The sequence below is a fragment of the Astatotilapia calliptera genome, chromosome 7 (genome assembly GCF_964374335.1).
Source record: "Astatotilapia calliptera chromosome 7, fAstCal68.1, whole genome shotgun sequence".
Lineage (NCBI taxonomy): Eukaryota > Metazoa > Chordata > Actinopteri > Cichliformes > Cichlidae > Astatotilapia > Astatotilapia calliptera.
In genome coordinates, this window is record NC_137428.1 from 43,138,674 (window position 1) to 43,164,190 (window position 25,517).

A 25,517-nucleotide genomic window follows, 5' to 3' on the forward strand; every position below is an offset into this window, starting at 1 on the left:
AAAAGACACCTGTCCACAGCCTCAAACAGTCAGACTCCAAACTCCGCCATGGCCAAGACCAAAGAGCTTTCGAAGGACACCAGGAAAAGTATTGTAGACCTGCACCAGACTGGGAAGAGTGAATCTACAATAGGCAAGCAGCTTGGTGTGAAAAAATCAACTGTGGGAGCAATCATCAGAAAATGGAAGACATACAAGACCACTGATAATCTCCCTCGATCTGGGGCTCCACGCAAGATCTCATCCCGTGGGGTCAAAATGATCATGAGAACGGTGAGCAAAGATCCCAGAACCACACGGGGGGACCTGGTGAATGACCTGCAGAGAGCTGGGACCAAAGTAACAAAGGTCACCATCAGTAACACACTACAACGGCAGGGAATCAAATCCCGCAGTGCCAGACGTGTTCCGCTGCTGAAGCCAGTGCATGTCCAGGCCCGTCTGAAGTTTGCCAGAGAGCACATGGATGATACAGCAGAGGATTGGGAGAATGTCATGTGGTCAGATGAAACCAAAGTAGAACTTTTTGGTATAAACTCAACTCGTCGTGTTTGGAGGAAGAAGAATACTGAGTTGCATCCCAAGAACACCATACCTACTGTGAAGCATGGGGGTGGAAACATCATGCTATGGGGCTGTTTTTCTGCCAAGGGGACAGGACGACTGATCCGTGTTAAGGACAGAATGAATGGGGCCATGTATCGTGAGATTTTGAGCCAAAACCTCCTTCCATCAGTGAGAACTTTGAAGATGAAACGAGGCTGGGTCTTCCAACATGACAATGATCCAAAACACACCGCCCGGGCAACAAAGGAGTGGCTCCGTAAGAAGCATTTGAAAGTCCTGGAGTGGCCTAGCCAGTCTCCAGACCTCAACCCCATAGAAAATCTGTGGCGGGAGTTGAAAGTCCGTGTTGCTCGGCGACAGCCCCAAAACATCACTGCTCTCGAGAAGATCTGCATGGAGGAATGGGCCAAAATACCAGCTACTGTGTGTGCAAACCTGGTAAAGACCTATAGTAAACGTTTGACCTCTGTTATTGCCAACAAAGGTTATGTTACAAAGTATTGAGTTGTATTTTTGTTATTGACCAAATACTTATTTTCCACCCTGATTTACGAATAAATTCTTTACAAATCCTACCATGTGGATTCATGGATTTTTTTTTTCACATTCTGTCTCTCACAGTTGAAGTGTACCTCTGGTGCAAATTACTGACCTCTGTCATCATTTTAGGTGGGGGAACTTGCACAATCGGTGGCTGACTAAATACTTTTTTGCCCCACTGTATGTATGGAGGAAAGCGAATAAAGTGTGTCTTGCGATATATGCCAAATAATGAACCTGACCTAACAATACAAACAAAGAAATACTGATAACATGACATATCAGATGGTATATAGCCTATGTTCCACAGAGGTGAATACAGGTTAACTTGTTCTATGATGTGCCACCACTTTGACAGATAATGATGGATACAATTGAAAAAATGGCAAAAATCAAAAACATCGGGGAATACTGTTTTCATGAAGTGGTGTATATATATATGGTCTGCAAAAGTGCTTAGGTCAAAGTAACATCTTTGTGGATGGCACGACCCAAAGTTGCCCAACAGAACATTGCCCAAAACATGCCTCTGCCAACTTGCCTGCCTAGGGAACACCTGGCACCAGGATGCAGGTGTTCCCTAGGTAAGAGAAAATGTAGCTTACACCAGTTGAGGTATGTAACATGTGACATTATTGTGATAATAAAATAATACCGTTATTGATCCCAAGGGTAAATTTGTGTCTGACATGGCCCATCTGCTATTTGTATGAAAATTAAAAAGCCTAATCGCTGTGGGAGCAAATGTTTTTCTGTATTGCTCTGTTGTACAACAGACAGAGAGGAGTCTTCTATTACTCATCTTCCATGAAAATGTTGTACAGTGGGTGATCAGAGTTATTCACCTCCCCCAGCATGTACAGTCTGGCTCCAGCGCCAGCTTTCTTCACTAGTTTGTCTAATCTCTTTGCATCCTTGTATCTGATGCTGCACTGCAGCATAGAACGGAACACTTGCCACCATAGACTGATAGAACACCTGCAGCAGCTTACTGCAGATGTCAAGAGATCTTAGTTACCTTAACAAAAATAGGCAATTTTGCCCCTTTTTTATAGTTCATCTTTATTTGGGGACTAGTCTCCTTGACCAATGTCTCAATTTCATTTGTAGATGACACCTAAATGGCACAGTAAAGGTTTAGTCTGCTAGGTGGGTGTTATTTTTAAATAAAAGGTCACAAAGTTTCATGTATGATGGTATAAAACAATCTCAAGAGATAAGATAAGATAAGATAAGATAAGATAACCCATATGGAAAAGAAATAGTAAAAACATATATGATTTACTCATGAAAGTGGCCACTTTCATGAGTAAATCATATATGTTTTTAGTAAGTATACAAAACATACAGGTTTCATTATATAATTTTTCAAGGGATCTTATATGTGTTTTCACTCTTGTATGCTTTTCATACAAGTTTCATACAAGACAGATAAAAACTTTATAAGATTTATATATATCTTTTCCATATGGGAAGATAAGATAAGATAAGATTGTTGGACAACTCATGAAACATCTGCTCACATCTGGTTGAATTCAGTTGTGTAAATCCAAAAAGTGCCGTAAACCTCAAACCAGCAGCACAGGTCAGCTGATCACAGCTTGTACACTAAGAAAATCTACTGGAGTGCTCAGTAGAAATTATTGTGAGTTGTGATTATTTTCCCCACACTGAGTCGCTCCATGCGATTTTTGGGTTCCCCCAAACGCTGAGTCCCACTTTTAAAGTCTTCCCCACTCATTTTCCTCACATCACCCTCTCCATTAATATAACAATAAGGTTTTGTTAGCGCTGCATGAAAGCGTTGCACCTGGGCTTTGCCCTCACCTCAGAAAATCTGGAAAGAGAAATGAGTGATGTGTGTCTTTGTGCCTCTGATAGTGTATTATGATGTGTATTTCAGGTTAGCACACTTTTAGAGAAGCCCATAAAGAGCCTGGGACGGTGCTACAATGCAGAACTCAATGATACGTGACAACTAGAACAACCAAGGCAGAACTTGGCTAATGACCTCAAGCGGATTAACAACACTGCACTCCCAGGGAAACTGAAGCGCTGGTGCTTCCAGTTTGGGTTATTACCCAGACTACAGTGGCCGTTGACCATGTATGAGGTCTCACTCAATCATCCCAATCGACTAGAGAGGCTAGTGAGCTCCTACGTTAAGAAGTGGCTCGGACTTCCCAAATGATTCAGCAGCGTTGGACTCTATAGCGACGGGATACTGTCATTGCCTATCCCATGTCTGGTGGAGGAGTTTAAATGTGCAAAAGTGAGGCTTAAGATGTCACTCACGGACTCCCAAGACCCCATAGTGAGAGGGACTGCTCCCACCCAAGCAACGGGGAGGAAGTGGACCCCAGCCACATCTGTGCTACAGGCCAAATCTGCTCTTCGGCATCGTGATGTGGTGGGTCCCGTCCAACAGGGTAGAGGAGGATTTGGTCTTGGAGCAGTTACACCTCGGTGGCAACAGGCATCTGTAACCGAACGTCGAAAAATGGTGGTGGAGGAGGTGCGTCGACAGTAGTAAACAGCCAGACATGTCCAAAGCCGTAGTGCTGGCAAGGCAGGGTCACTGGATGAATTGGGAGAAGCTCTCATGGAATGAAATCTGGAGGATGGAGTCTAATAGACTGTTTCGTAATCCGAGCGACATACGATGTGCTACCTTCCCAAATAAATCCACAGCTGTGGTTTGGAAAGGACCCATCCCACCCGATGAATTTAAGGTCCACCAGTGACAATGTGTTCCAAATCTTAATATCTAATCAGATCTCTAATCCCCCAAAAATGGCAGATTAGGTTGGGTAAAAGTTTCTGGGCTGCCTTTCCTCATAACAGCCATCCCTCAAGATTCTCTCCATTTAAAGCAATGCAATTTCAGGGACTATAACATCTAGTCCTTTTACTGAATCAGGTTAGCACACTGTGAAATCACACAAAAAACTACCTCTGTAAGCTAAATGCACAAGGCCTTTTATGGACATGGTTACTTGTTTTTGTGTAGTTTGCCACCAGTAAAAAGGCAGGAGTAATGAACATGTAATGAACTGTGTTATGAATAAATTTTTATTAATTTTTAAAGCTTTGTATTGTACCAATAATATGATTGTGGATATTTATTTTGAATGCTGGACCCCTGAATCCTTGGACCACGTGTTGTAAGTTGATATTTTTGTTGATACTGTGCTAAAACCAATGTTAAAAAGGTTAATCATAGAAAAGGAACGATTAAGGGTTTAAAATGCGGTTCATTTGATTAGTTTTATAGTTTATTTAGTGTCCTAAACTTATAAACCTTTGCTTGATTGACATATTGAATATTCACCGGTCTGAAAACCTCTAGTGAAAGACTTATTTTTGCTGTTAAGTGAGCTAACTGGGATTTCTAATTGATTGAATTATACTGTGTGATTGAGACCATAAGAGTAAGAGGTTCAATATTGCTTCAATGTTTATTTGGTTTATACCATTTGAAACCGAGTATGTTTAATATCTAATGCCAGTGTTCCGTCGTCGCAGCCCACAAATCAGTTGCATACATTGCGTTGAGTCGCATGTGCGCGCATGCGCGTTTTAGAATAATTCCACTATGTCAATAGGAGCCGTCAGTTCACAGACGACAAACGGTAAGTAAATTATCTTTCTTTTTACTTAAGCAAAGTTTTCTATTTAGTGATATACGGTTAGGGTGACTGCTGGTCTCACGGCTAATGGCTGTCTAACAGATATAGCTGTCAGTTTGTGCTAAGCCGATCTGACAATGTATGTTTAACTCCGACATACAACAAAAGGATAGACATTTATACAAAGAGACACAGTTGAACAAGGGAAGATTTGCACATTTATTTTGTGTTTGTTATTTGTAATAACAGAGAAAATCTGGCAAGATAAATGAATAGTTCGTGTCTTCATTTTTCTGACAATTTCAAGTGAACATTTCAGGGATTCGTATATGTGGCATACATATTTGGCAATACTGTTTGTTAAGAATTACACAATTCATATTTTGATTATTTAAAAAAATCAAATTATAGTTTGTTTCATTTAATAAAGATTTATGTTGGTAGATGCTGCCGATGTCATTTTGTTTGCACTTCATTTCCCATGCGGCATTCTTCTCTCACGTGACTTGTCACAGTCACATGTCAACATGGCTGCCACTGTATGCAACGAAGATTTCACCAACTTACAGCTTCTTCTGAAGGTATGTCAAACATTAACATTTTGTAAAACAGTCAGCTTTCAGAGAGTCTGTTAGTCTGCTAGCTCTTTGTATTTCTCATTCTGTAGACATAAAGACACGATTTTTATCTAAATACTGCAATTTTATATACAAACGTCAGTGAAGTGGAACTGACCTTAAAAACCTCCAGTGACAGTAAATTGAACCGCATTAGCAGATTTGAGGACATCTTAGGGCTTCACGTACCGACTCCATGTTCAGATCTGAGAAATTGTTACACACGTTAGTTTTAAGTCACTGAGAGTGGATTGTTTTTTCTCTGGAGGCTCCTTCTAAAGATGCAGTGAGAGAGGTTTGTGTGCAGAGTCAAAGAGGTCTGAGTCAGCGGCTAACTGAGAGCACTGCAGCAACACTCGGCATTTCGGAAGGCCAGGCTGCACAGGTAACACAAAAACATCAGTGTGTGTTGGTCCTTGCAGTGTGTGTGGACATACAGTAGTTTACTGACCCATGCTGCAAGCACTTGACTGTGTTTTGGGGGATATAAAGAAAGTTCTACTAAGTTCAGTCGTTGTAGTTTAACTTGAGGACTTGGTTGAAATCGATTAATATAATTTTTTTCCTACCAATTCGCAACTGTTGACTGTTCTACATGCACTCACTAGTTTTATTATTATGATATGTGTCAACACTAAAAAACAAACAAAACAAAAAAACCTCCATATCAAAACTGAAAAATAATCTACATTTCAGAATTATACAAAAAGGCTTTTTTCAACGAACACAAAATGGGTCAACAATGTAAAGCTGTTCTGCAGCTATGAAGGTTTATCAAGTCTTGAAAGCTGGTGCTACTAATTCCTACAGGTGTTCCAACTTTTCTGGATTACTTACAAAGCCCCCTCTGTCTGCATAAAACCAGTATTGGAACAAACTGTGGTACCATACCCTCGTGAGCATCAGCTGAACAGTAAAGTACTGCAGAAAGTAGTGTGTTGCTACAAAAATGGCAAGAAGAAGGCAATTAACAATGAAAGGGAGACAGACCATCATAACACTTATAAATGCAGGTCTTTCCTACAGAGAAATTGCAAAGAAAGTCAAAGTGTCGGGAGTCCAGTTTCCTTCACCATCAAAAGTAACTCAGAAACTGGGGCAAACTCTGATAGGAAGAGGGCTGGCAGACCCAAAGCCACAACTGAACCAGGCGAGTTGCAGCAATAAAGGCATTGCTAAGACATCGGAATAAGAAAAAGAGGCTTTCCTGGGCCATGAAACACCATCATTGGACTACTGAAGTCTTGAAGAAGGTATTACGGACTGATGAATCAAAATCTGAAATCTTTGGTTCATCACGCAGGCTCTTTGTACGCCGTAGAGTAGACGAAAGGATGGTTCCACAGTGTGTGGCATCAACTGTCCAACATGAAGGAGGAAGTGTGACGGTCTGGGGCTGTTTTGCTGGATTTGACAGGTGGTTCACTTGTAGAGCTGGCTTTGGGTGGCCAGTAGAGGAACTACAGTTTTTGATATTTCCTAACTGGGTTAATTTTCTTGATCCTCAAATTTGAGAACACGGAATCATTAAAATCTTGACATTCTTACTTTGAAAATTACTTAAAGTTCAGTGAGCATCAAAATAGTTAACTATTGCTGGCTTTGATCGAGGACTTTAAATAGCTGTAAAACATGTATTTCCAATGTGAATCTGAGTTATTTTCTGTCCTTTAGCTGGTCCAGTCCCTCCATGCACTCTCCCATTACGTCCTTTTCTACAACCTCAGCTCTCCAGAGCAGATCCTCGCTATCTTCCCCGAGTCCTTCCATTCCAGTCTGAAAAACCTGATCACCAAGATTCTGTTAGAGAACAGGTCAGTCCCAGAAAAACCTTGAATGCTGCACGCTATTCATTTCTTTTAAATTAGCAGTAAACTGTTTTTGTTATTCCCTTCAAAAACCTAAATAAAAATGTTGATTAGAGAAAAAAATGTTATAGATGAAGAAAGTAATGTGGGCTCGAGAGGGAGATAAAGGTATTAAATGTGTTTAACAGGATGAGAAATGTTCTTTCTTTCTGTTTTCCCCATCTTACTCTTTGCTGATGATGTAACCATAAGCTGTAATTATGTCTGATGTCTCTGCTGTTTTGCAGTGCAACATGGAGGACAGAAGCCCTCAGTAATCAGAGTGAGTAGACTCGGCGTTTATAGCTATGCACATATGTGTGTGTTTACGTGTGTTTGTATGCATGTAATGTATGTCTCTCCTTCTATAAACCATACCATGATGGCAAAAGCTGAATTATATGAGACATATATTGTACCTCAGCCTGTAACAGCCAACCCAACAAAATCAGACATGTTTTTGCCTTGTTCATTGCAATAATGTAATTTATGTTGCTTTGTAAAAGCAATTTAGCTGGACCACCATTATATGTGGAAAACAATGGGGATGATGTCAACATCTGTCCATATATTTTGCAGTTTTTACCATTATACTGCAAGAAGATTTGACTGGGAGTTTATCTTGCCATTTCAACCGCCTGTGTTAAAAGACTGTGTCTGTAGGAGATTATTATATCTCAATGTAATGTCCCCTGAAATCATTGAGGTGTGTGTGTGTGTGCGCGTGTGTGTGCGCGTGTGTGTGCGCGTGTGTGTGCGCGTGTGTGTGCGCGTGTGTGTGCGCGTGTGTGTGCGCGTGTGTGTGCGCGTGTGTGTGCGCGCGTATGCATGGATGCACCCAGTCTCTCTCCCTCAGCTGAAGGACTTGGATTGGAGAGTTGACATGGTGACCAGCTCAGACTCAGTCAGTCGGATGTCGGTGCCAACCTGCCTGGTTCAACTCAAGGTCAGTGTGAGACCACCTGCTTCAGAATATTTGTTTTGCATAAATATGAGCTAAAGCATTATCAGCTACAAAAGTTATGAAAGTAGTGTCACGAACGTTCATTTACATTTTCCCCCCATATCCCATCCCTGCCCAGCCACTTAGCTACCTGAGCCATGGTCCGAGTAACCCTCATCACTCACACACGAACTCTAGTCAGACCAAGTCCTTTGCACTACTTCTGAGCACTTTTCATGCACAGTTGGTGCAGAGCACCTATAATTTCGTTGTACATGTACAATGACATTAAAAAGCTATTCTGTTTTATTCTAGTGGACCCAATAATGTTTATTTATTTTTTCCTGGAAAAAGTGACCAAATATTAATTATCTGCGACTATCTGGGATCAACAATCCAAGACAGGTCGCTCTGTTATTTAGCAAAAAAGGTCCACCAAGGCCACTTCTTCTGTAAATTTCTGCTTCTTGGTCTACTCAGGCAGTGTTTGAAAAATCCATTATGTTCCAGTGGTGATGTCATTTACTACTCTCAAGAGATCACTCTGACCTGCAGATCTGACCCTGCATCACCCTGCAGCTGGTCTGAGTGACATATACCATTGACACATCAACCACCATCAGCCCAGATACCAGCCAGTTATTTATCTCTCTTGCATCAGATCCAGGAGCCATCAGTCTCCCACGATGTGCAAAGAAAAAATTTTGGACATAACAATAAAGTGCACATCATGTGCACATATTCATGTATCATATAATCATATATCCGATGTGTTATAACATACAATGCAATACTACTATATTATATGAGGCATTATATAAGGATTGAAATAAAGTATCTTACATCAATCAATCAACGGGATATTCCAGTGTTTTAGCTTTAGTATAACTGAGATTTTAACACAGTTTAACAAACACACTCATTCCTAAATAATTGTTGAGTAAACAGTGATACTATTCACGTTTCATACTGAAGGTATGGTCAGAGTGGGTATATTCATATAATTCTCGACATTCACAAACATCCAAACAACATGGTGCATTGACTCATTTGTGTTTGGAGGCAGAGTAAACAGAGGCGGCAAAAGTACAGACTTTCTGTACTAAAGTAGAAGTACAGATACTAGTGTTAAAAATACTCCAGTAAAAGTTGAAGTACTGATTCAGCTTTTTTACTCAAGTCAAAGTGAAAAAACACAGGCTCTGAAATGTACTTGAAGTTAAAAAGAGTAGCTCCTTGAAGAACAATTCTACTAACCATTTTTGTACAAAGGTAACTGAACCTTGTGCTAAATGAATATAAACAATATCAGTACACGAGAGTGCAAATATTTTTCCAATCTAAATTCTCATAAAAGATTCAATCTGTTATGTAGAAGAGAATGTAAAAAAAACCAAAACTATTTTCTGTTGCCTGCAGGGTGACTTTGTCTCCACACCTAAACAGTAAAATGAGTACAGTCAGGGGTTACAGTCGGATTTAGCAGGTGGGGGAACCCTAAGATCTGTGTAGTGGCTCAGCAAAAGGAAATAATCACAACTCACAATTATTTATAGCATGAGCTTCAGTAGACTTTCTAAGTGTACATAATGTGACCATGTACACAAACACTTGAGTGACATTAGCTCTCCTTCTTTTCTCTCCCTGTGAAATACAGCACCTGGAGCAACACACTGTGCGACAAATTGCACACAAACAGTTTGTGTTTGCTAATGTTTGCAGAGCTGATAGCAACGTTGAATTTTTGAAATAACCCCTCACTTAAAAAAACATCACTCCCTTCATGCGTTCTCCTCTTCTGTAGCGCTAGCTACATGCAGAAGTACTACAACCACAACATACCTGCACTCCTTCCAGCCCACTTTAATCCCCCCAAGTATAAACACTATAAATGAACCTAAAGTAACAAGTCTGTTTTGAAAATGTAAGGAGAAGAAAGTACAGATATTTGTTTTAAAAATGTAGGGAATAAATGTAAAAAGTTGTCAGAAAATTAAATACTCAAGGACAGACACCTGAAAATTCAGTACAGTAACAAAGCATTTGTTACCCATGCTGCAGATTGCTGCGTTGAAAGTGAAATCTTTATCTAATCTTGTGAAAAATGTCATGCACTTCTTATTTTTCAGATGGTGGATCCATGTTCATCAGCAGACAGTGAGTCTGTTTCCTCTGTGACTGTGGAGCTGAGTAGGGAGTCTCTGGACACTATACTGGATGGACTTGGACGCATCAGAGACCAACTGTCAGTAGTTGCTGGGAAGTGATCACTGAAAGCTCAGAGACAGTGCTTTGATTTTTACAGTGTGATGCTGATGTGTTTGGACTATCATCTGTGTCTAACAACTGCCTGTGTCCCCACTTTGCCCCAGTACAAAAGTCAAGATGAAATATGCTGGAACTATTTCCATCCATGTTGAGTTAGTGCTTTAAGAATTTCTCCAGTAATGAAGGTAAATTGAGACATACGGTCTCACGTCCTGTCTCGTCCTGTTGGTAAACTTGTATACCTGGAACTTGATATAACCCATCAGATTTAGTCCTCACAGTTTTCAAGATAAAATTTATTGCCATACGTCTGCTCTTTACTTTGTATAGAGGTCCCAGTAGTGGGTGGAACCATGATAATATGTGTCTACTTCCAGTCAACAGTGAAAACACTTTGGTTGCAAATGATTTAACCAGCTGAAATTGTCACAGGTTTCATGTCCTATATATCTGTGTATTAATTTGGTGATTTAGAACATATCTGAATGTTGTTTACCTAATGGATTAGAATGAAATATGTCTTTCATTCTAACTGTTCAATCAATAAAAATAAATTTTAATTGGATCTGCCACAAGTTGAAGCAATTTCCACGTCTTTTTTATCAAGCAGTTTTAAATTGAAGACAGTAGCTTTTGCAGAAGCACTCAATTTATTCCCATTTCTTTCACTAGCTCTATAAAACATAAAACATACCAAAATTGTATTTTTGCACCAACAAGGTGATTCCCATAGCACTTTTAGCTGAAATCTTGGCACTGTTGGGCAAACCAGATAAGTTCAGGACAAAAGAAATAGCAAGGTCTAAAAAAACAAAACGATGTACAGCAGATAAAATGTCTTTAAGTAATAGGGAAAATGCCAATTCTGTTCGCTCCAGTCTGAATGCCAAATGTCTTTGGGCAAGATACTAATCACAAGTTGCTCTCTGGTGCATCCATCGCAGCATGAATGTGAGTTAATGTTAGATGGAAGCAATTATATAGAAAGAGCATAGAAAAAAGCGTTTGTGTGAATGAGGCAAGTTGTGTAAAGTGTTTGAGTGCTCACTTCGAGTCGAAAAGCTATCTAAGAACCACTCAATTTACCAATTAGTCTAATACAGCTAACAGGAACCACGTTGCAAAGGTGCCCCACAGACTATCAAACACATACTAGGAGGATGTAAGATGGGACAGTGTACACTGAGAGACACAACGAAGTTGCTGGAATAGTGTACAAAAACATCTGTGCTGCATATGGACTAGAAGTCTCCAGTTTCCAATGGCAGACGCCACCAAAGGTAGTTGAAAACTACACGGTTAAGGTCCTGTGGGTCTTCAAATTCCAGACAGATAAGCAGCTGGCTAAACATTCAGATATAATGGTGGATCAGAAGGCTCATAAGACTGCAGCTTGTGATTTGATTTGGGTTGAAACTTAAGAATTTGGGGGTATTCCAAATTCTTAAGTTTCAACCCATTCACTGCATACATTGTATCAGTACCACTGTTGCTAGCTAGCTCCAGAGGATTATGTTACTACCACCACCATCCTTAAAATGGTCAGTGTTCTTAGGTTTTAAAGTCTCCTCTTTAAACCTCCGAACATATATCTTGTTAGTGTAGGCAAATAGCTCAGTCTTTGTGCTGATGTGGCCCACAAGTTCTCTACAAGAACTGGTTCTCGAGATGACCAAGGACCCAATGGTCACTAACAGAGTTCCACTTTTCCTCTATGGAGAGAGAAACTTGCAGAAGGATGATAATTTCTACAGCACTCCACCCAAAGGTCTGTATTGTAGAGTGGCCAAATGGAAGCCACTTCTCAGTAAAAGGCACATGACAGCCCACCTGGAGTTTACCAAAAGGCACCTGAAGGCAAAAAGCTTTTTCTTCCAACAGGACAATGACCCTAAGCACATGGCCAGTATAAAAAAAAAAGAAAAAAAAAAGTGGTTTTAGGACAATTCCTTTGTCCTTAAATGTTCTTGAGTGGCCCAGCCGGAGCCCAGACTTGAACCCAATTGAGCATCCTTCAAGACTGCTCAAAGAAGTTCTACCATTAATTGATATTTTCACCTATCGTTATTAATTGGCTGTGAACTACAGGCCTTTAAGGTTGAAGTAAAAAGCATTTCTTAAAAAGCCATCACTTGACCCAGATTTGTTAGCTAATCATTGGCAAATCTTCAACCTTTCTTTTATCTTTAAAAACAATGTTGACAGAGTAGTTATGAAACAGCTCATTATCTGCAGAGTAATGGTTTATTTTCAAGAGTTTCAGTTAAATTTCAGATCACATCACAGTACAGAAACAGTGTTAGTGAAGGTTAAAATAATGTCCTTATGGCCTCTGACAGTGATCTCATCTCGGTACTTGTCCTGTGAGACCTCAGTTCAGTGTTTGGTAATGTTGACCACAATATTTTGTTACAGAGATTACAGCATGGCATAGAAATAAAAGGCATTACACTGCAGTGTTTTAATCATATCCATCTAACAGACTCAAATTTGTTCTTGTAAATGGAGTTAATTACGGAGTTCTGCAGGGTTCCGTATTAGGAACAATTCTGTTTACATTATACACGCTTCCCCTAGGCAGTACCTTTCGAAGGCATAACATACATTTTTTCAGATTATTATCAAGCTGTCCTAAAAACTAATTAAAAAACCCTCAGTTGATCCAAACAGCAAGGATACTGAGAGGGATTAGAAAGGGCATTTTTCTCCCATACAGGCTAATCCCCACTGGCTCTCTGTTAAATCCAGATTTGAAATTAAAACCCTTCTCATTACATACCATTTTCAATAATCAGCCCCCATATTATGTTTAAAAGCCTTGTAGTACCGTATTCCCCAAAAGAGCACTTTGCTTTTCAGACTGCTGGTCTGCGGTTCCTAGGGTATTTGAAAGTAGAAGGGGAGTCCGAGCCTTCAGCTTTCAGGCCCCTCTTCTGTGGAACCAGCTCCCAGTTTGGATTTGGGGGACAAGTTTAAGATTAGGCGTAAAGCTGTCCTTGCTGATAAAGCATATAGTTAGGGCTGGATCTGGTGACAATGAATCCACCTTTAGTTATGCTGCAAATGTCTTTGCTGCTGGGGGCTTCCCATGATGCACTGATTATTTCTTCACTTAACTTTTTTACTCACTCGGCATTTAATCGTTAGCTAATAATAAATGATTAAACAAATGTGTCTTTTATCCTGTCTTCCTCCCATTAGTCCCAGTAGATGGCTGCCTCTCAGCGAGTCCGGTTCTGACAGAGGATTCATCCTGTTAAAAGGAAGCTTACCCTTCCCACTGTTGCCAAGTGGTCACTGAAAGGGGGTCGTTGGATTGTTGGCGCTTCTCTCCATTATTATAGGGTCTTTACTTAACAACATAAAGCATTTTGAGGTGACTATTGTTTAATGGCTCAATAGAAATAAAATTAAAACTGAATTGAACATCACTGGAAATAACTGAAAATGGCTGGCACTGACACGTCCCATCAACCCTGAACTTGAGAGGTTCTGAGAGTAATAATGGGAGAAACTACACTTTAATTTAGTTTCTTTTTGAATGAGGCTGAAACATGTTAAAATGTGGAACAAATTAAGCACTTTGAATACTTTCCAGATTCATTGTATTCTAGTTGACGGGCTCTTTATTTAGTTTTGTGTTTCTTAGCAGAGTTGCTGAATGGTACCAAATTTGTATGTAATTTTAATAGTTAACAATGACAAGGCTGGCTGGCTAACTAAACACCTCTCCAACCAAGTGACAAACTGATGAAGATAAAAATGGTGACGTCAGACTAAATTTTTGTATTAACTATAAACATATCAATGTGTCATTTATTATTTTTATTTTTGAAAAGTAAAGAATAATACAGATAAAAACAAATCTACTCTTTCAAAATGTTTGAGAAGTGTCCAATGTCTGGACTGGTATTGTACTGTAAAGCACATGAATTTGTTTTATTAATCAATTTTGCTATTTAATAACAGTCTTAAAAGAGAACCTCCTGATATTAGGAGACATACAAAGAACCTCATAAGTAGTGAGGAACTTGACAGCAGCTCTTAGCTGATGCTAAAACATTCATTGCAGTTAAGACCCTGAGCAGACCTTTCCATCCTAGATGAACAAGCTTGGTACGGACGTTTCCTCGTGATTCCTACACAGTTTCTTGCTTTTTCTTCAATCTTAATAATGTCCTGCGAGTTTCTTTCTGCAGTTAGTTTCATTCGTCACCCTGAAGTTTTTCATCTTGTTCTGTCTCACATATCCAATGTCTTCTGAGCAATTTGGAGAATCTCCCATGACCAATTGGCGGCAGAAATTCATGGGACTCATAGGCTTGGCCCCCACCAAAAACCCAACAACTCCCTGTTCCTCTTCCCCTCTGCTGTTCTCCATCCCAGCATGCATCTTGTTTGAAACTGACAGCAGATGGACATCAGAGTGTGCATTAGCCACTGTGTGGCGCCGCACACCGCCAACTTTCTCCAGATATGCCTCTCCTTCTTGTTCTACCAGTGGAGAAAGAGATGAGGAGTCTAAGGAGCTATGATGCTGTGTGATCATAATCTCAGGCTGGGACTGGTCACCTAGCAGTGCTTCAGATGAACGTAGATGACAGGGCTCTGGTTGAGGAGAAATAAAAACAGAAAACTGATTTCAATCGACAAGTCATTTTTGTTTCATGTCGTTACTTCCAGAGTCTTTTTTCTGTAAGTGGATTGCACATTCAGATTAGATCAGACTTCTTCTTACATGAACCTTAAGTTACAAAACATAATGCTGATTTCCATCAAAACCTTTTTTTCAACTATCAGCTATGTTACATATTAAAAACCGTTACAACATTGTCAAAATACAGCTTTTACTGTGACTCGGATTAAAAGCGTGTTGGAAAAATGTTTCACTCCAACAGCATATCATTCAGGTGTCACCAAACAGCAGTTAATTCAGATTCTTTCATTTAACTTTAATAACTGCAGCTTCAAACTGTTTAGCAAAATATAAATAACACTAACACATGGATGCAGGGTTAAGTCACCCCATAATACCAGGCCATGCCCAGAAAAGTACAGTGTACTTAAGTAAATACTGTTTTTCTGAAAAATCACCAGGTAACGACTCAAAATTAGTTGTGCCGTACGCAAAAAGGTCTCAGTCTAAGTCTAAACTGTGATTACACCACTAAAAACCTTCATTTTGTTTGTGGACTTAATGGTGTTTTTCAGCTCACTGCCGTGCTGTATAACCCAAGTGTGCTTTTGTTTCAGACTCAAATTCATGGCTCCTTCGATTACAGCAAGTCCTCAATGTCCTGAAACAGGAAAGCTGCCCCAGACCGACACACTACCACCATGTTTAACTGTTGCTATGATGTTATTTTTTTGAATTGCTACGTTAGTTTTGTCAGCCCTTTATATCTAACCCTATATTTGTCTCCTCAGTCCAAAGAATATTTCCCCCAAAGTCTTGGTCCTGCAATGAGCCCTGAAATTCTTTAGATGTCATTCTAGGTTCTCTTTTTGGCAAGCTTGCTGCTCTTGGGAAGGTTCACCACTGATCCAAGTTTTCTTCATTTATAGATAATTGTTCTCACCATGGTTTGCTGAAGCTCCAATGCCTACAACAATACAGAGAAACCCCCAGTGGTGACAATCATGATGTAAACTTCCTGTTCACTTGCTACTGCTATGTTTCCAAACATGTCTGCACATGTGTACAATGACATTCAGACTTTGCTGATTTCAGATCAGTGAACAGCCGGGGGCAGCTGGTCTAGCATACTTGCTTCTTGTTAGTGTTCCACATAGTGAAAACATACTGCAAACAACCAGAAGAGGATGCTGGCCTTTTAGCTTGACAAATTCCAGCCTTTAGCTGCGTCCCAATTTATCCTGCAATGGATGCAGCCCCTAAATGGGAAGTGGGACAGAGCTGTTGTTAACAGGACACAAATCGTCAATGAAATGACAGAAATGATCAACACCGATCACAGCCAGTGCAAAACATGGCTATAACCTCTGGGTCAGACTCTAGTGGTGCAGCCCAGAACCCTAGTGGTTATAGTCAACTTAAACTGCCCTCAAGAAACAATAGCCAACTGTGACCACAAGATGGCAGACATGTACAGGGTGCAAGTAGAAAGGCACCATGAGATCCTTTCCTGAATAGAAAGCTGTTCAGAGGTGTAAGGTTGTTTTGATAGGTTTTAATATTTGTCCATTTTTCCATACATATCTGACAGAAATGAAGGAAAAGCAGAATATGTTCACTTTAATGACTGTTTTTAATAATTCTGTGAAGAATTATGACTCATAGAAAATATCTTTGGTTATTTATTTACAGTTCGTCACTTTATTGTAACTAACGTGTTCCTGTCAGAATGCTGTAGGAAAGACGAGCACTGATCTAACTGTTCAGTAGCAGACAGCAAGATTTGTGATCTGATCCATCCTGAAATTAAACCCAGCTATTTGATCCAATAATCTTTATTCAGTCGTGCAGAGATTGTGTATGTGTGTAAAACTTTTTCAGAGTCTCCTCCAACAGGAGCACATTATGTTTTGAAACGTGAAGTAACTGGTTATTGCTGGAATGAAACTACAATGCAGCAGGAGTAGATTAAGCGGCCAACCTCTGAGAGGATTTAAACAGCACATTGCCTTTGACCTCTGAAACAAGCTGACTAAGTTCAGCAGGCACTTTTGTTGCAAACTTACTAATTATTTCTTAAAAACATAAACATTACTTTCTTAATGTAATCCATCTGTCATAGTAAAGACATCTATACCATTAGATTTGTATTGAAAATCAACTGCAGATGGATGCAGAGGTCAATGTAAAACAATGCACCTTTTTTATGTTTGAGCAACCTGAAATCAGAAATCATTGGTTAGCTATTGAAAAGTTAAAAGGACGATAAAAGATTTAAAAAAGTCATGCAATCACTATCAGTACTGGTATGGACTGGTTAATGTGTTAGGAACACAGATAAGCTACATTTTTTGATGGAAATGAAAATGATCAAGTGACAGAAGGGTAAATTCAAAGACAACCCAAAAACTCAAAGTGAAAGATTGATGCAGCAGACTAGTCCATTATGCTGAAATGTCTTTACAACAACTCAGAATGGTACTCAGAAGTTTGCATGGCCCCCGTGTGCTTGTCTAACAATAGACAGATGCCATCCTGGGGAGTTTCATCTCAGATCTGGACCAGGGCATCACTGAGCACCTGGACAGTCTGAGGTGCAACCTAGCAGCACTAGATGAACTGAAACATTATGTCCCAGAGGTGTTCTGTTGGCTTTAAGCCAGGCGAGCAAGTGGACTAGTCATGTTATCAATTTTCTTCATCTTCCAGGAACTGCCTACATACTCTAACCACATGAGGCCTGGCAATGTTGTGCACCAAGAGGAACCCCGGGACCATCACACCAGTGTAGCATCTGACAATGGATCTATGGATTTCATTCTGATACCTAATGGCAGTCAGGGTGTTATAACCTGTAGAGCCTGTAGAAGTATATGCATCCTTCGCCAGACCATCACTAACCCACCACCAAATTGGTTGTGCTGAACAATGTTACATGCAGCATAACACTTTCCATGGTTCTCTGGAACCCTTGACATCTGTGAAAAGCACAAGATTTCTGCCATCAACCTGCCAATTCTGGTATTTTATGATAAATGAAAACCAGGATCCATTGTTCCAGGCAGTGAGCACAGGGCCCATTAGAGGCCACGCTGTCATGAAACCTGAAGCCAGGTTATTTTGTTCGGTTCTGGCAGTGCTCAGCCTGTTCCTCCTTGCACAAAGGAGCAGATACCAGTCCTGTTGATGGGTTAAGGACCTTCTACGGCCCTATCCAGAGTTACTACCCGTCTCCTGAAATTTCCTCCATGCTCTCGAGACTGTGCTGGGAGTACAACTGACCTTCTGGTATTTTATCTTTAATACAATGTCATATCCAGATAATGTGGAAAAAAGTAGAACCACAATGAGTGAAAAATATAGCTCAAAAGCACTTTACGTTAGTCCTCAATTCAGAAGGTTAAACCAATAACCTCTGCGCTTAGGTGACCCAAGGTGATGTAAGCCTTAAAATCTGTAACTTGTAACTTTAACTGTAACAAATCAATGTAATGTAAAAGCAGTATCAGTGATCAGTGGACTGACCTAATTGGTGGCTGTTTCTATTGTGCAGGACATTGCAGATATATGGAGACACAACAATTTCCACGAGACTCTCCAAACGGTGATACTCCGAACTTGGAACACCCGACTCATGGATACCCTGGCAGAAAAAGACAAAGACGTTCATACAATTTTTGATGTTAAGTGAGTACCTTTGGGCCTCTGTATGATATTTTAAAAACTGAAGACATCACTTCAAAATACTAAGTAAGGATGGATACCAGGACCAGAGTGGTCAGTAGTAATGAGAAGCATCTAGGCAAACTGTACTGCTACTGGAATTCATGCAGTATTAATGCAATCTAATATATCTGATACTTTCTAATTTCTAACTAACCCCCAATAAAACGTGCCAATTTAAAGGGATTACATTTGACATCGCTGTGCGTTAATATTTTGTTTTTTTGCGGTCAAAGCCGACAGGTCAGAATGTTCAAAAGACTGGGCTCATTTTACAACTAATGAAAAATTCAACTAAATTCAACTATAACATTCTTCACAGCACAATATGTTTACTTTAGCAAGCAGTCAATGCTTTATATCAGCATCTTCAGGGCAACCTCCTGGTCCCACACTAAATGAACCTTTAGTAAGTATTTCTTTAAATGTAGACAAGCAGCAGGCATAGTTCTGTCAGATCAAACGTACAACCACATTCTTAAATTGCTTAATTATTGTGAAAAAATTCCCCACCATTTATTACAGTGGAGTCAAGTTGATTTGGGTTGATTTAGGTCCTGAATGCTTGGTAACAAATCATCACAACAGCAACAACTACCATGTAGCTAGCCTAAGTTTACACTAAGTCTGAATTTAGTGTAAACTGTCATGACAATGAAAAACAATTTAGTATTGTAGTAATATCGATGGCAGAAGTACGATTATTTTGGCCCCGTAATGTGTCAGAATTATAACGTCTGTTATATCTTTATTTTATATAAAATATAGAGAATGGTATCAACTAGTGTATTGATAAGTAATATCTGTATCCAAAAATCAAAAACCTATTGAAGGTCTTCGTGTTAAAACTGTTTAGATCTAGGGGTATTAGTGATGATTAGTACTTTTAAATAGCCTGTTCTTTTATTTTTGCATTTTTATCTTTAATTTCACCAACAACAACACCAGTACGTAGCTCACATAAGAGTCAAATATGTTAGCAATAAACCCAAAATGAAAACTTTTATGGACTCACAGGTACTTTCTGTTTAATAATGGCCACACCTCTGACCTAACTGCATTCTTATGTTATGCTCATAGCTTTTCTTTATCTTTTGGGACATTAACATTTGATGCAAGCTCAGTTTTAGCTGCATTTCCAAATAATATGATTAAGCTAACATGGACAAACTGTTTCATATTTATCTGATTGTATTTTCTGGGTTTCTGGGTTACAGTGATGTTGGCCATGAAGAAATATCATGCTAATTAAGAAATAAAGGCTGTAACTGACTTGTAATTAACTTAAATAGAGCGAGTGATTGTGTGTGACTGTGTGTTTACCTGTAACACCAGTAGCATCTGTGTGACTGATGGAGGAATAGAGGTTGCATTTCCCAGAGTGTCCTCCAGGTGAAGTTTTAACAGCACCAGGTCTCTGAAGGCCAAGAGAGCCATCTGTCTCACAGTCAGCTCCTGACCCTGGAATGCACAAAGTCATATTTAAAAATACATAAACACAGACTATTATTAAAGACAACATTTCAGTATTGGTTAATTTGCTGGACACTTGCCTTAACCATAATCACTGCTACCTGCGCCCTACTTTCACTTTCAGCCGAGTCTTCCCATTAAAATTTCATAATTTACATTACGGTGACCTCATGTGGGCTTTTCATCCCAATATGATTTCAAATCTAGATAATGTGAAAAAATACAACCAAAAAGAATGAAAAATATCGCTCAGAAGCACTTTACTTCAGTCCTCAGATCAGAGGGTTAATCTAATAACCTCTGCACTCAAATGACCCCAGGTGATGTAAGGCTTTAAATCTGTAACTTTAGATCTTCTAAAACCACGCACAGACACAGACTAAGCCCATGACACAGCTGTTTTGGACACAATATTGTGTGTCCAAAACATTCTTTGGACAAACAATATTTTTTTTTCCAAAACATTTTTTGGACAATTGAGCTGTGAAAATAACAGAAAAAACTTCTGACTGTTCTGATACCATTGTGGTAATCTCACAAATTCAAAAATGTAGCAAGAAAAGAAAAAGATTTACTTTTATGAACATCACAGTTTTCATTTGTTCACCCCTGCGCCCTGAGCCTGGTTCTGCTGTTAAATGGGAGTTCCTTTTCTTCTTCCATATCTCAGTGATTACTCATCTGATCATCAGGCTTCTCTCTCTCTCTCTCTAACATTTTTTGAGTCTATATCGTACATTATATGGCATCTTGTTGTTAACTGGTACTATACGAATGTCTTCTTTCAGCCTCTCCTTTTAGGGGCCTACATCTCCAGTCACACCAACCCTCTGCATGTCCTCAGTCCCTACATTAATGAATTTCCCCTTTGGTCTTCATTTTTTCTTCCTGTCTCAATACCCTTAGCTGCTCCTTCTTCAATATCCTTTGCTTAATTTATCCACAAGCCCTTATCTCTACATGTTCACACAATCTCATCCTTGCCTCTCTTATTTTGTCTACAAACACTGAGCATGATCTGCCACTCCTGACTCATCTAGCTCCTCCCCATGTTTTTTGTAAGACTAACCATCTTTAAACTCTATAATAGTTGGTCTCACTACCATCCTTCCTCGCCGCTTCCCTTTTGTCACAAATTGCCCACTTCACCTGCCTGCAACCTCTTCTTGACTTCTCTCTTTTACACTGTTCCTTCAAATGGTTATCCCCATCTGCCTTCACTACCTGTACTTCATGCATCTTAAACATTACACCTCCCTAACTCCAATTCACACAGATTGTACCCGTCTTTCTTCTACTAGATTTTATTCCTCTTCTTTAAAGTGCATACCTCATCTCTCTCTTTCACCTGCTTTCTACTGTCACCACAGATCACAACATTATACAGTGAGTTTTGCAGACAATCATTTTTCTGGATTGGCAGATTTAAAGTAACATAACATAAGTAACATAATATAAAAAGGTCTTGGTTTAATTGAATGCCGTATTATTAAAGTTCGGGAAGAACTGAACTATACATTTTTGTAATGTGGACGATGAACACTTTACCTGGACAGGGTAGAAGATGGCCTGCAGTGTAGGGAGGGTCTCTGTGAAGAACTGGTCCCACATACAGGCAAGGACATTAAGCTGGTTGTCATCTGTGGGGACACGAGTTAGAAATACAACCAATATTACAGTGATATGCTGAGCTTTTCCCACCATCTGAGGACTTACTCGTACTGTTTTTCTGTCTGTATAAACAAACAGGTTAACAGAAGATAGACACAAGCATGATGTTCTGCTGAAACCTGTTACTTTATAACAGATCAATATCCTTTATTTGGCTGCAACATAGTGGCAACAATCATATATGCAGTGATTCCATGGTCCATCAGAAAATATCAGACACGGCCACTACAGCAACCTTTGGAAAATGTGGGGTGCCATCAGTGTCACAGTCTAACACATTTTTATTTTTTCACATTTTAAATCAGTCAAAATTATTAGAGAAACAATTATTAGTTCAATCCTTTCAACCAGTTTTTACACACAATAGTCACAATTTACTAAACCAGCTAAAAAAACCAACATAATAGAATTCAATAACTTCTACAGTGGGAGTGCAAAAATATCAATACAGTTCCCTTTAATCCAAATTCCACTAACTTACTCTGTTCAGTCTTAATGGAATGACAATTAAGAGCAGATTCAGATATTTTCCCCAGCTGATTGAAAACATAATATAATGTTAGAGTGCTATAAACTTCAACATTTCTTGGTGGGATTAACTGGATAGAGACGCATACATAGCAACATAAGAAATTCTAGTCTTTCGGAGGAATTGGCCCACTCTTCTTTCCTGAATTGTTTAAATTCAGCCAGACTTTAAACAGGCTGCTCATTTTTGAGAGAACGGCCTGTGTAAGCTCATGTAAAGGCATCTTAGCTTTAGTCTAAAATGTAATTAGGCCAAGTCAAAACCTTTATTTATTTTTTTGAGTCATTCAGAGGTTGCTGGTGTGCTTTAGATCATTGTTCTGCTGCACAACCCAAGTGTACCAGAGCTTTGTGTACTTGAGCTCCGTACCCCCATCCTTGCTTTTTAAAGAGTTAGAACAGAACTTTATTAATCCCTTGGCGAGGTGGCCTGGAGGACTGAGAACCTTCACAGACATATTGTATCCCTATTTCTGTAAAACAGTTTTTGAATTTTGTTCTTGAAAAGCACTATGTAAATAAACCTTACTTATTTGCAAATGACTTCATGCAGAATTCTCAGTGGCTTAAATACCACACCACCTAATCAAATTTCCCTTCTGTCATTTTAAATCCTACAGTTACAAGAATGTATTCATTTTCTATTTTATGGGCAATATGAGACAGTGCTGATCCAGGCCTGTTCTCTTCTACATTGTTCTGAGCTGATAGTAAACATAGGGCGAACTAAACATAAGAGATTCCAGCTTCTTTATATTAACACCCTACTAACCAGTGTCACTGTTTTGAAGAAGGATCTGTTCCAGGACTCCAGATAGACCTCGACTCAGCAGCTGATTCTAAAACATCAACACAGACAGACAAAGATTTGAACTGTGTATCCAGGACAATCAAGCCAATAAGTAGGTCATCATCTACAAGCTGATGTCTTTAAATTTCACGCCACATTTCATGCAACTGCCATTTCAAATTGGGACAACATAAAAAAGAAAATAATCACACATTTAATCTTACCACATGTCAGATTAGAACAGAAGACAGGATTATAAAGAGATTCCCAAAGATTCAGACTGAAAGTTAACCAGTCCAAATACTGTGTGATCCTGTGTTCAGCGCTGTCTGAAAATCACTGTCAGTGTCCTAACCTGCTAAATTAACGCACTAATACCCAAACAAAAATCCATTCATACATTACAAAAGAACTAATCATATTATAAATATTGTGGTTGGTACTTTTCTACTCAATTTGAGCACGCAAAGCATTTTAATACTATGAGGTTCATTTATAAGAGTACTTTTTTCTAACCTAAGCACTTTCAACCTGATATCACTATAATAACACTCACATGGATGCATCACAGGCAACTCAGGGTTCAATATCTTATCACTGACCTTCCAGCTAGTCGATGACCTGCTCTACCTCTTGGGCCACAGCCACTCTAGCTTGTATTTATGTAAAAATATCACTACTGAAGCAGTGACCAACAAGGTATTATTGTTATTATAGCATGCATACAGGTGTTTTAACACATGGGTCAAATATTTTAAAGGCAGAGTATAAAAAGCATTGCTGTTCTTCCTTATTTATTGTGTTAGTAAGTAGCACAGGAAACTATCATCACTGTAACAGTGAACACATTTACACAGCACACATTTCCTTTCAGATAATGAGACACAGCAGAGATTGCTCTTTAGTTTCGCAGCTCTTTTCGCTCGTCACAGGAACCAGGAGCCCTGTGGTTTCTCAGTTGCGCGGGGCAACCAGACTTGGAGCACTCACAGCGCTTTTTTGTTTGGTTTGCTTGGCTCTTTTGGCAACGGCTGACACTGATCAGGGACTGCAGTTCTAGTACCATGGATTGTTCCTAGTGACACAATTTTTAAATTGAGGTTTTCTAAGAATTTCAGTGTTATGAATTGAATTCTGGTGTTAGTGAAAGTAATTCATAAAGTATCTGAGCCATTGAGAGAGATCTAAAGGTGAAAATTGTTTCTTGATCTTGAGTTCAGAGCAAATTGATTAAAGCTAAATGACTGAAGCAGTCATATCAATTAATATCAAGAGATTCAATCATTGGTTCTCTTGTGCAGTGACTAACATTAGGTAACTCAATGTACTACAAAGACATTAAAAAACAAACAAATAATGAGATTCATTTACAAATATTTGTATGGAAATGTTCTTATTCTGAGCAAAAACAAGAAAAAAAGAAAAGGAAATTCCGGCTGGATTCATTAACCAAATTTGGATTCATTTGTTTTTAGGATCTAACAGTGTGCAAATCTGATCGGGGTTTTCTAACAGTCTCCACTGCCTCTGTTGTAGGTATGCAAGTGAAGAGAGAGACTATATCAAATGACACCATAGTTTCATCTGGCTCAAGTGAAAGTTCCTGCGCCTTGTCGGTAGAGTCACCTCCGACTTCTAACAATGGAGCCACATTTGATTCAAACAAACAGGCTTCAAAAGCATGTGGAAGAAGCATCCACAGCCACTGCAGTCCTTCACCTCTGCTCTCTGCTCCTCATGTGGATCACATACTACTGGGGGATGGCATTTCATTCTTCAACCAGCATTTGTCACAAGTTAGTGAATCTGTACAAGAGCACACCGAAGTCCCACAGGTGCTTGACGGGGTTGAAGTCAAGACTACAAGCAGGCTAATTATTACATGCTTTACTCCCAAGTTCTGAAGGTAATCTCTGATAAATCCCACTCTTTTGAGGCGAGCATTCCTGTTTGGGAGAATAGAGTTCAGTTCCAGACTGTGGAAATATTGTATTGCCACTGGTTGCCGAGTCTAATCTCGATATCTCCAGCCCTAACTAAAAGCCTCCTTAAAAAAATGAAAGTTTTAAGTCCAATCTTAAAAGCAGAGAGTGTGTCTGTCTCTCCAAATCCAAACTGGAAGCTGGTTCCGTAACGAAGGGCCTGTCTCCCATTCTACTTGAACAACTTGAACAATGAACTAGGAACCACGAATAAGCCTGCAGTCTGAGAGCAAAGTGCTTTTTAAATAAAGCACGATGAGGTGAATAAATACCTAAATCAGTGCCCAGAGGCTTTTCAAGCAG

The 25,517-nt window shown here is 39.4% G+C and overlaps 2 protein-coding genes across 7 annotated transcripts in view; one reads left to right on the forward strand and one right to left on the reverse strand.

Annotated features, from left to right (window-relative positions):
- The first annotated feature begins 4,665 nt into the window (after positions 1-4,665).
- On the forward strand, positions 4,666-10,992 carry commd9 (COMM domain containing 9). Of its 3 annotated transcripts, none has more exons than XM_026174847.2 (7): positions 4,666-4,739; positions 5,252-5,317; positions 5,622-5,738; positions 7,028-7,167; positions 7,449-7,483; positions 8,043-8,146; positions 10,273-10,992. In XM_026174847.2, the coding sequence occupies exons 2-7, from the start codon at positions 5,264-5,266 to the stop codon at positions 10,408-10,410; spliced, it is 588 nt and encodes a 195-aa protein (XP_026030632.2). In that variant the 5' UTR covers positions 4,666-4,739; positions 5,252-5,263; the 3' UTR covers positions 10,411-10,992. The 3 variants fall into 3 exon arrangements, with proteins under 3 accessions (XP_026030632.2, XP_026030629.2, XP_026030631.1); XM_026174844.2 differs by having other exon boundaries at positions 4,685-4,739; positions 5,181-5,317; XM_026174846.2 differs by lacking the exon at positions 5,622-5,738 and having other exon boundaries at positions 4,685-4,739; positions 5,181-5,317.
- Positions 10,993-12,636: 1,644 nt separating this feature from the next.
- Positions 12,637-25,517, reverse strand: part of LOC113026270 (proline-rich protein 5-like) — a 40,851-nt gene continuing 27,970 nt past the window's right edge. For all 4 annotated transcript variants that reach the window (XM_026174843.2, XM_026174842.2, XM_080303739.1 and 1 more), the window contains 5 exons: positions 23,215-23,281; positions 21,792-21,883; positions 20,094-20,231; positions 18,573-18,690; positions 12,637-15,019 (listed from right to left, as the gene is read on the reverse strand). In XM_026174843.2, coding sequence (XP_026030628.1) covers positions 14,580-15,019; positions 18,573-18,690; positions 20,094-20,231; positions 21,792-21,883; positions 23,215-23,281 — 855 coding nt within the window. In that variant the 3' untranslated portion in view covers positions 12,637-14,579. The remainder of the gene's footprint in view (positions 15,020-18,572; positions 18,691-20,093; positions 20,232-21,791; positions 21,884-23,214; positions 23,282-25,517) is intronic.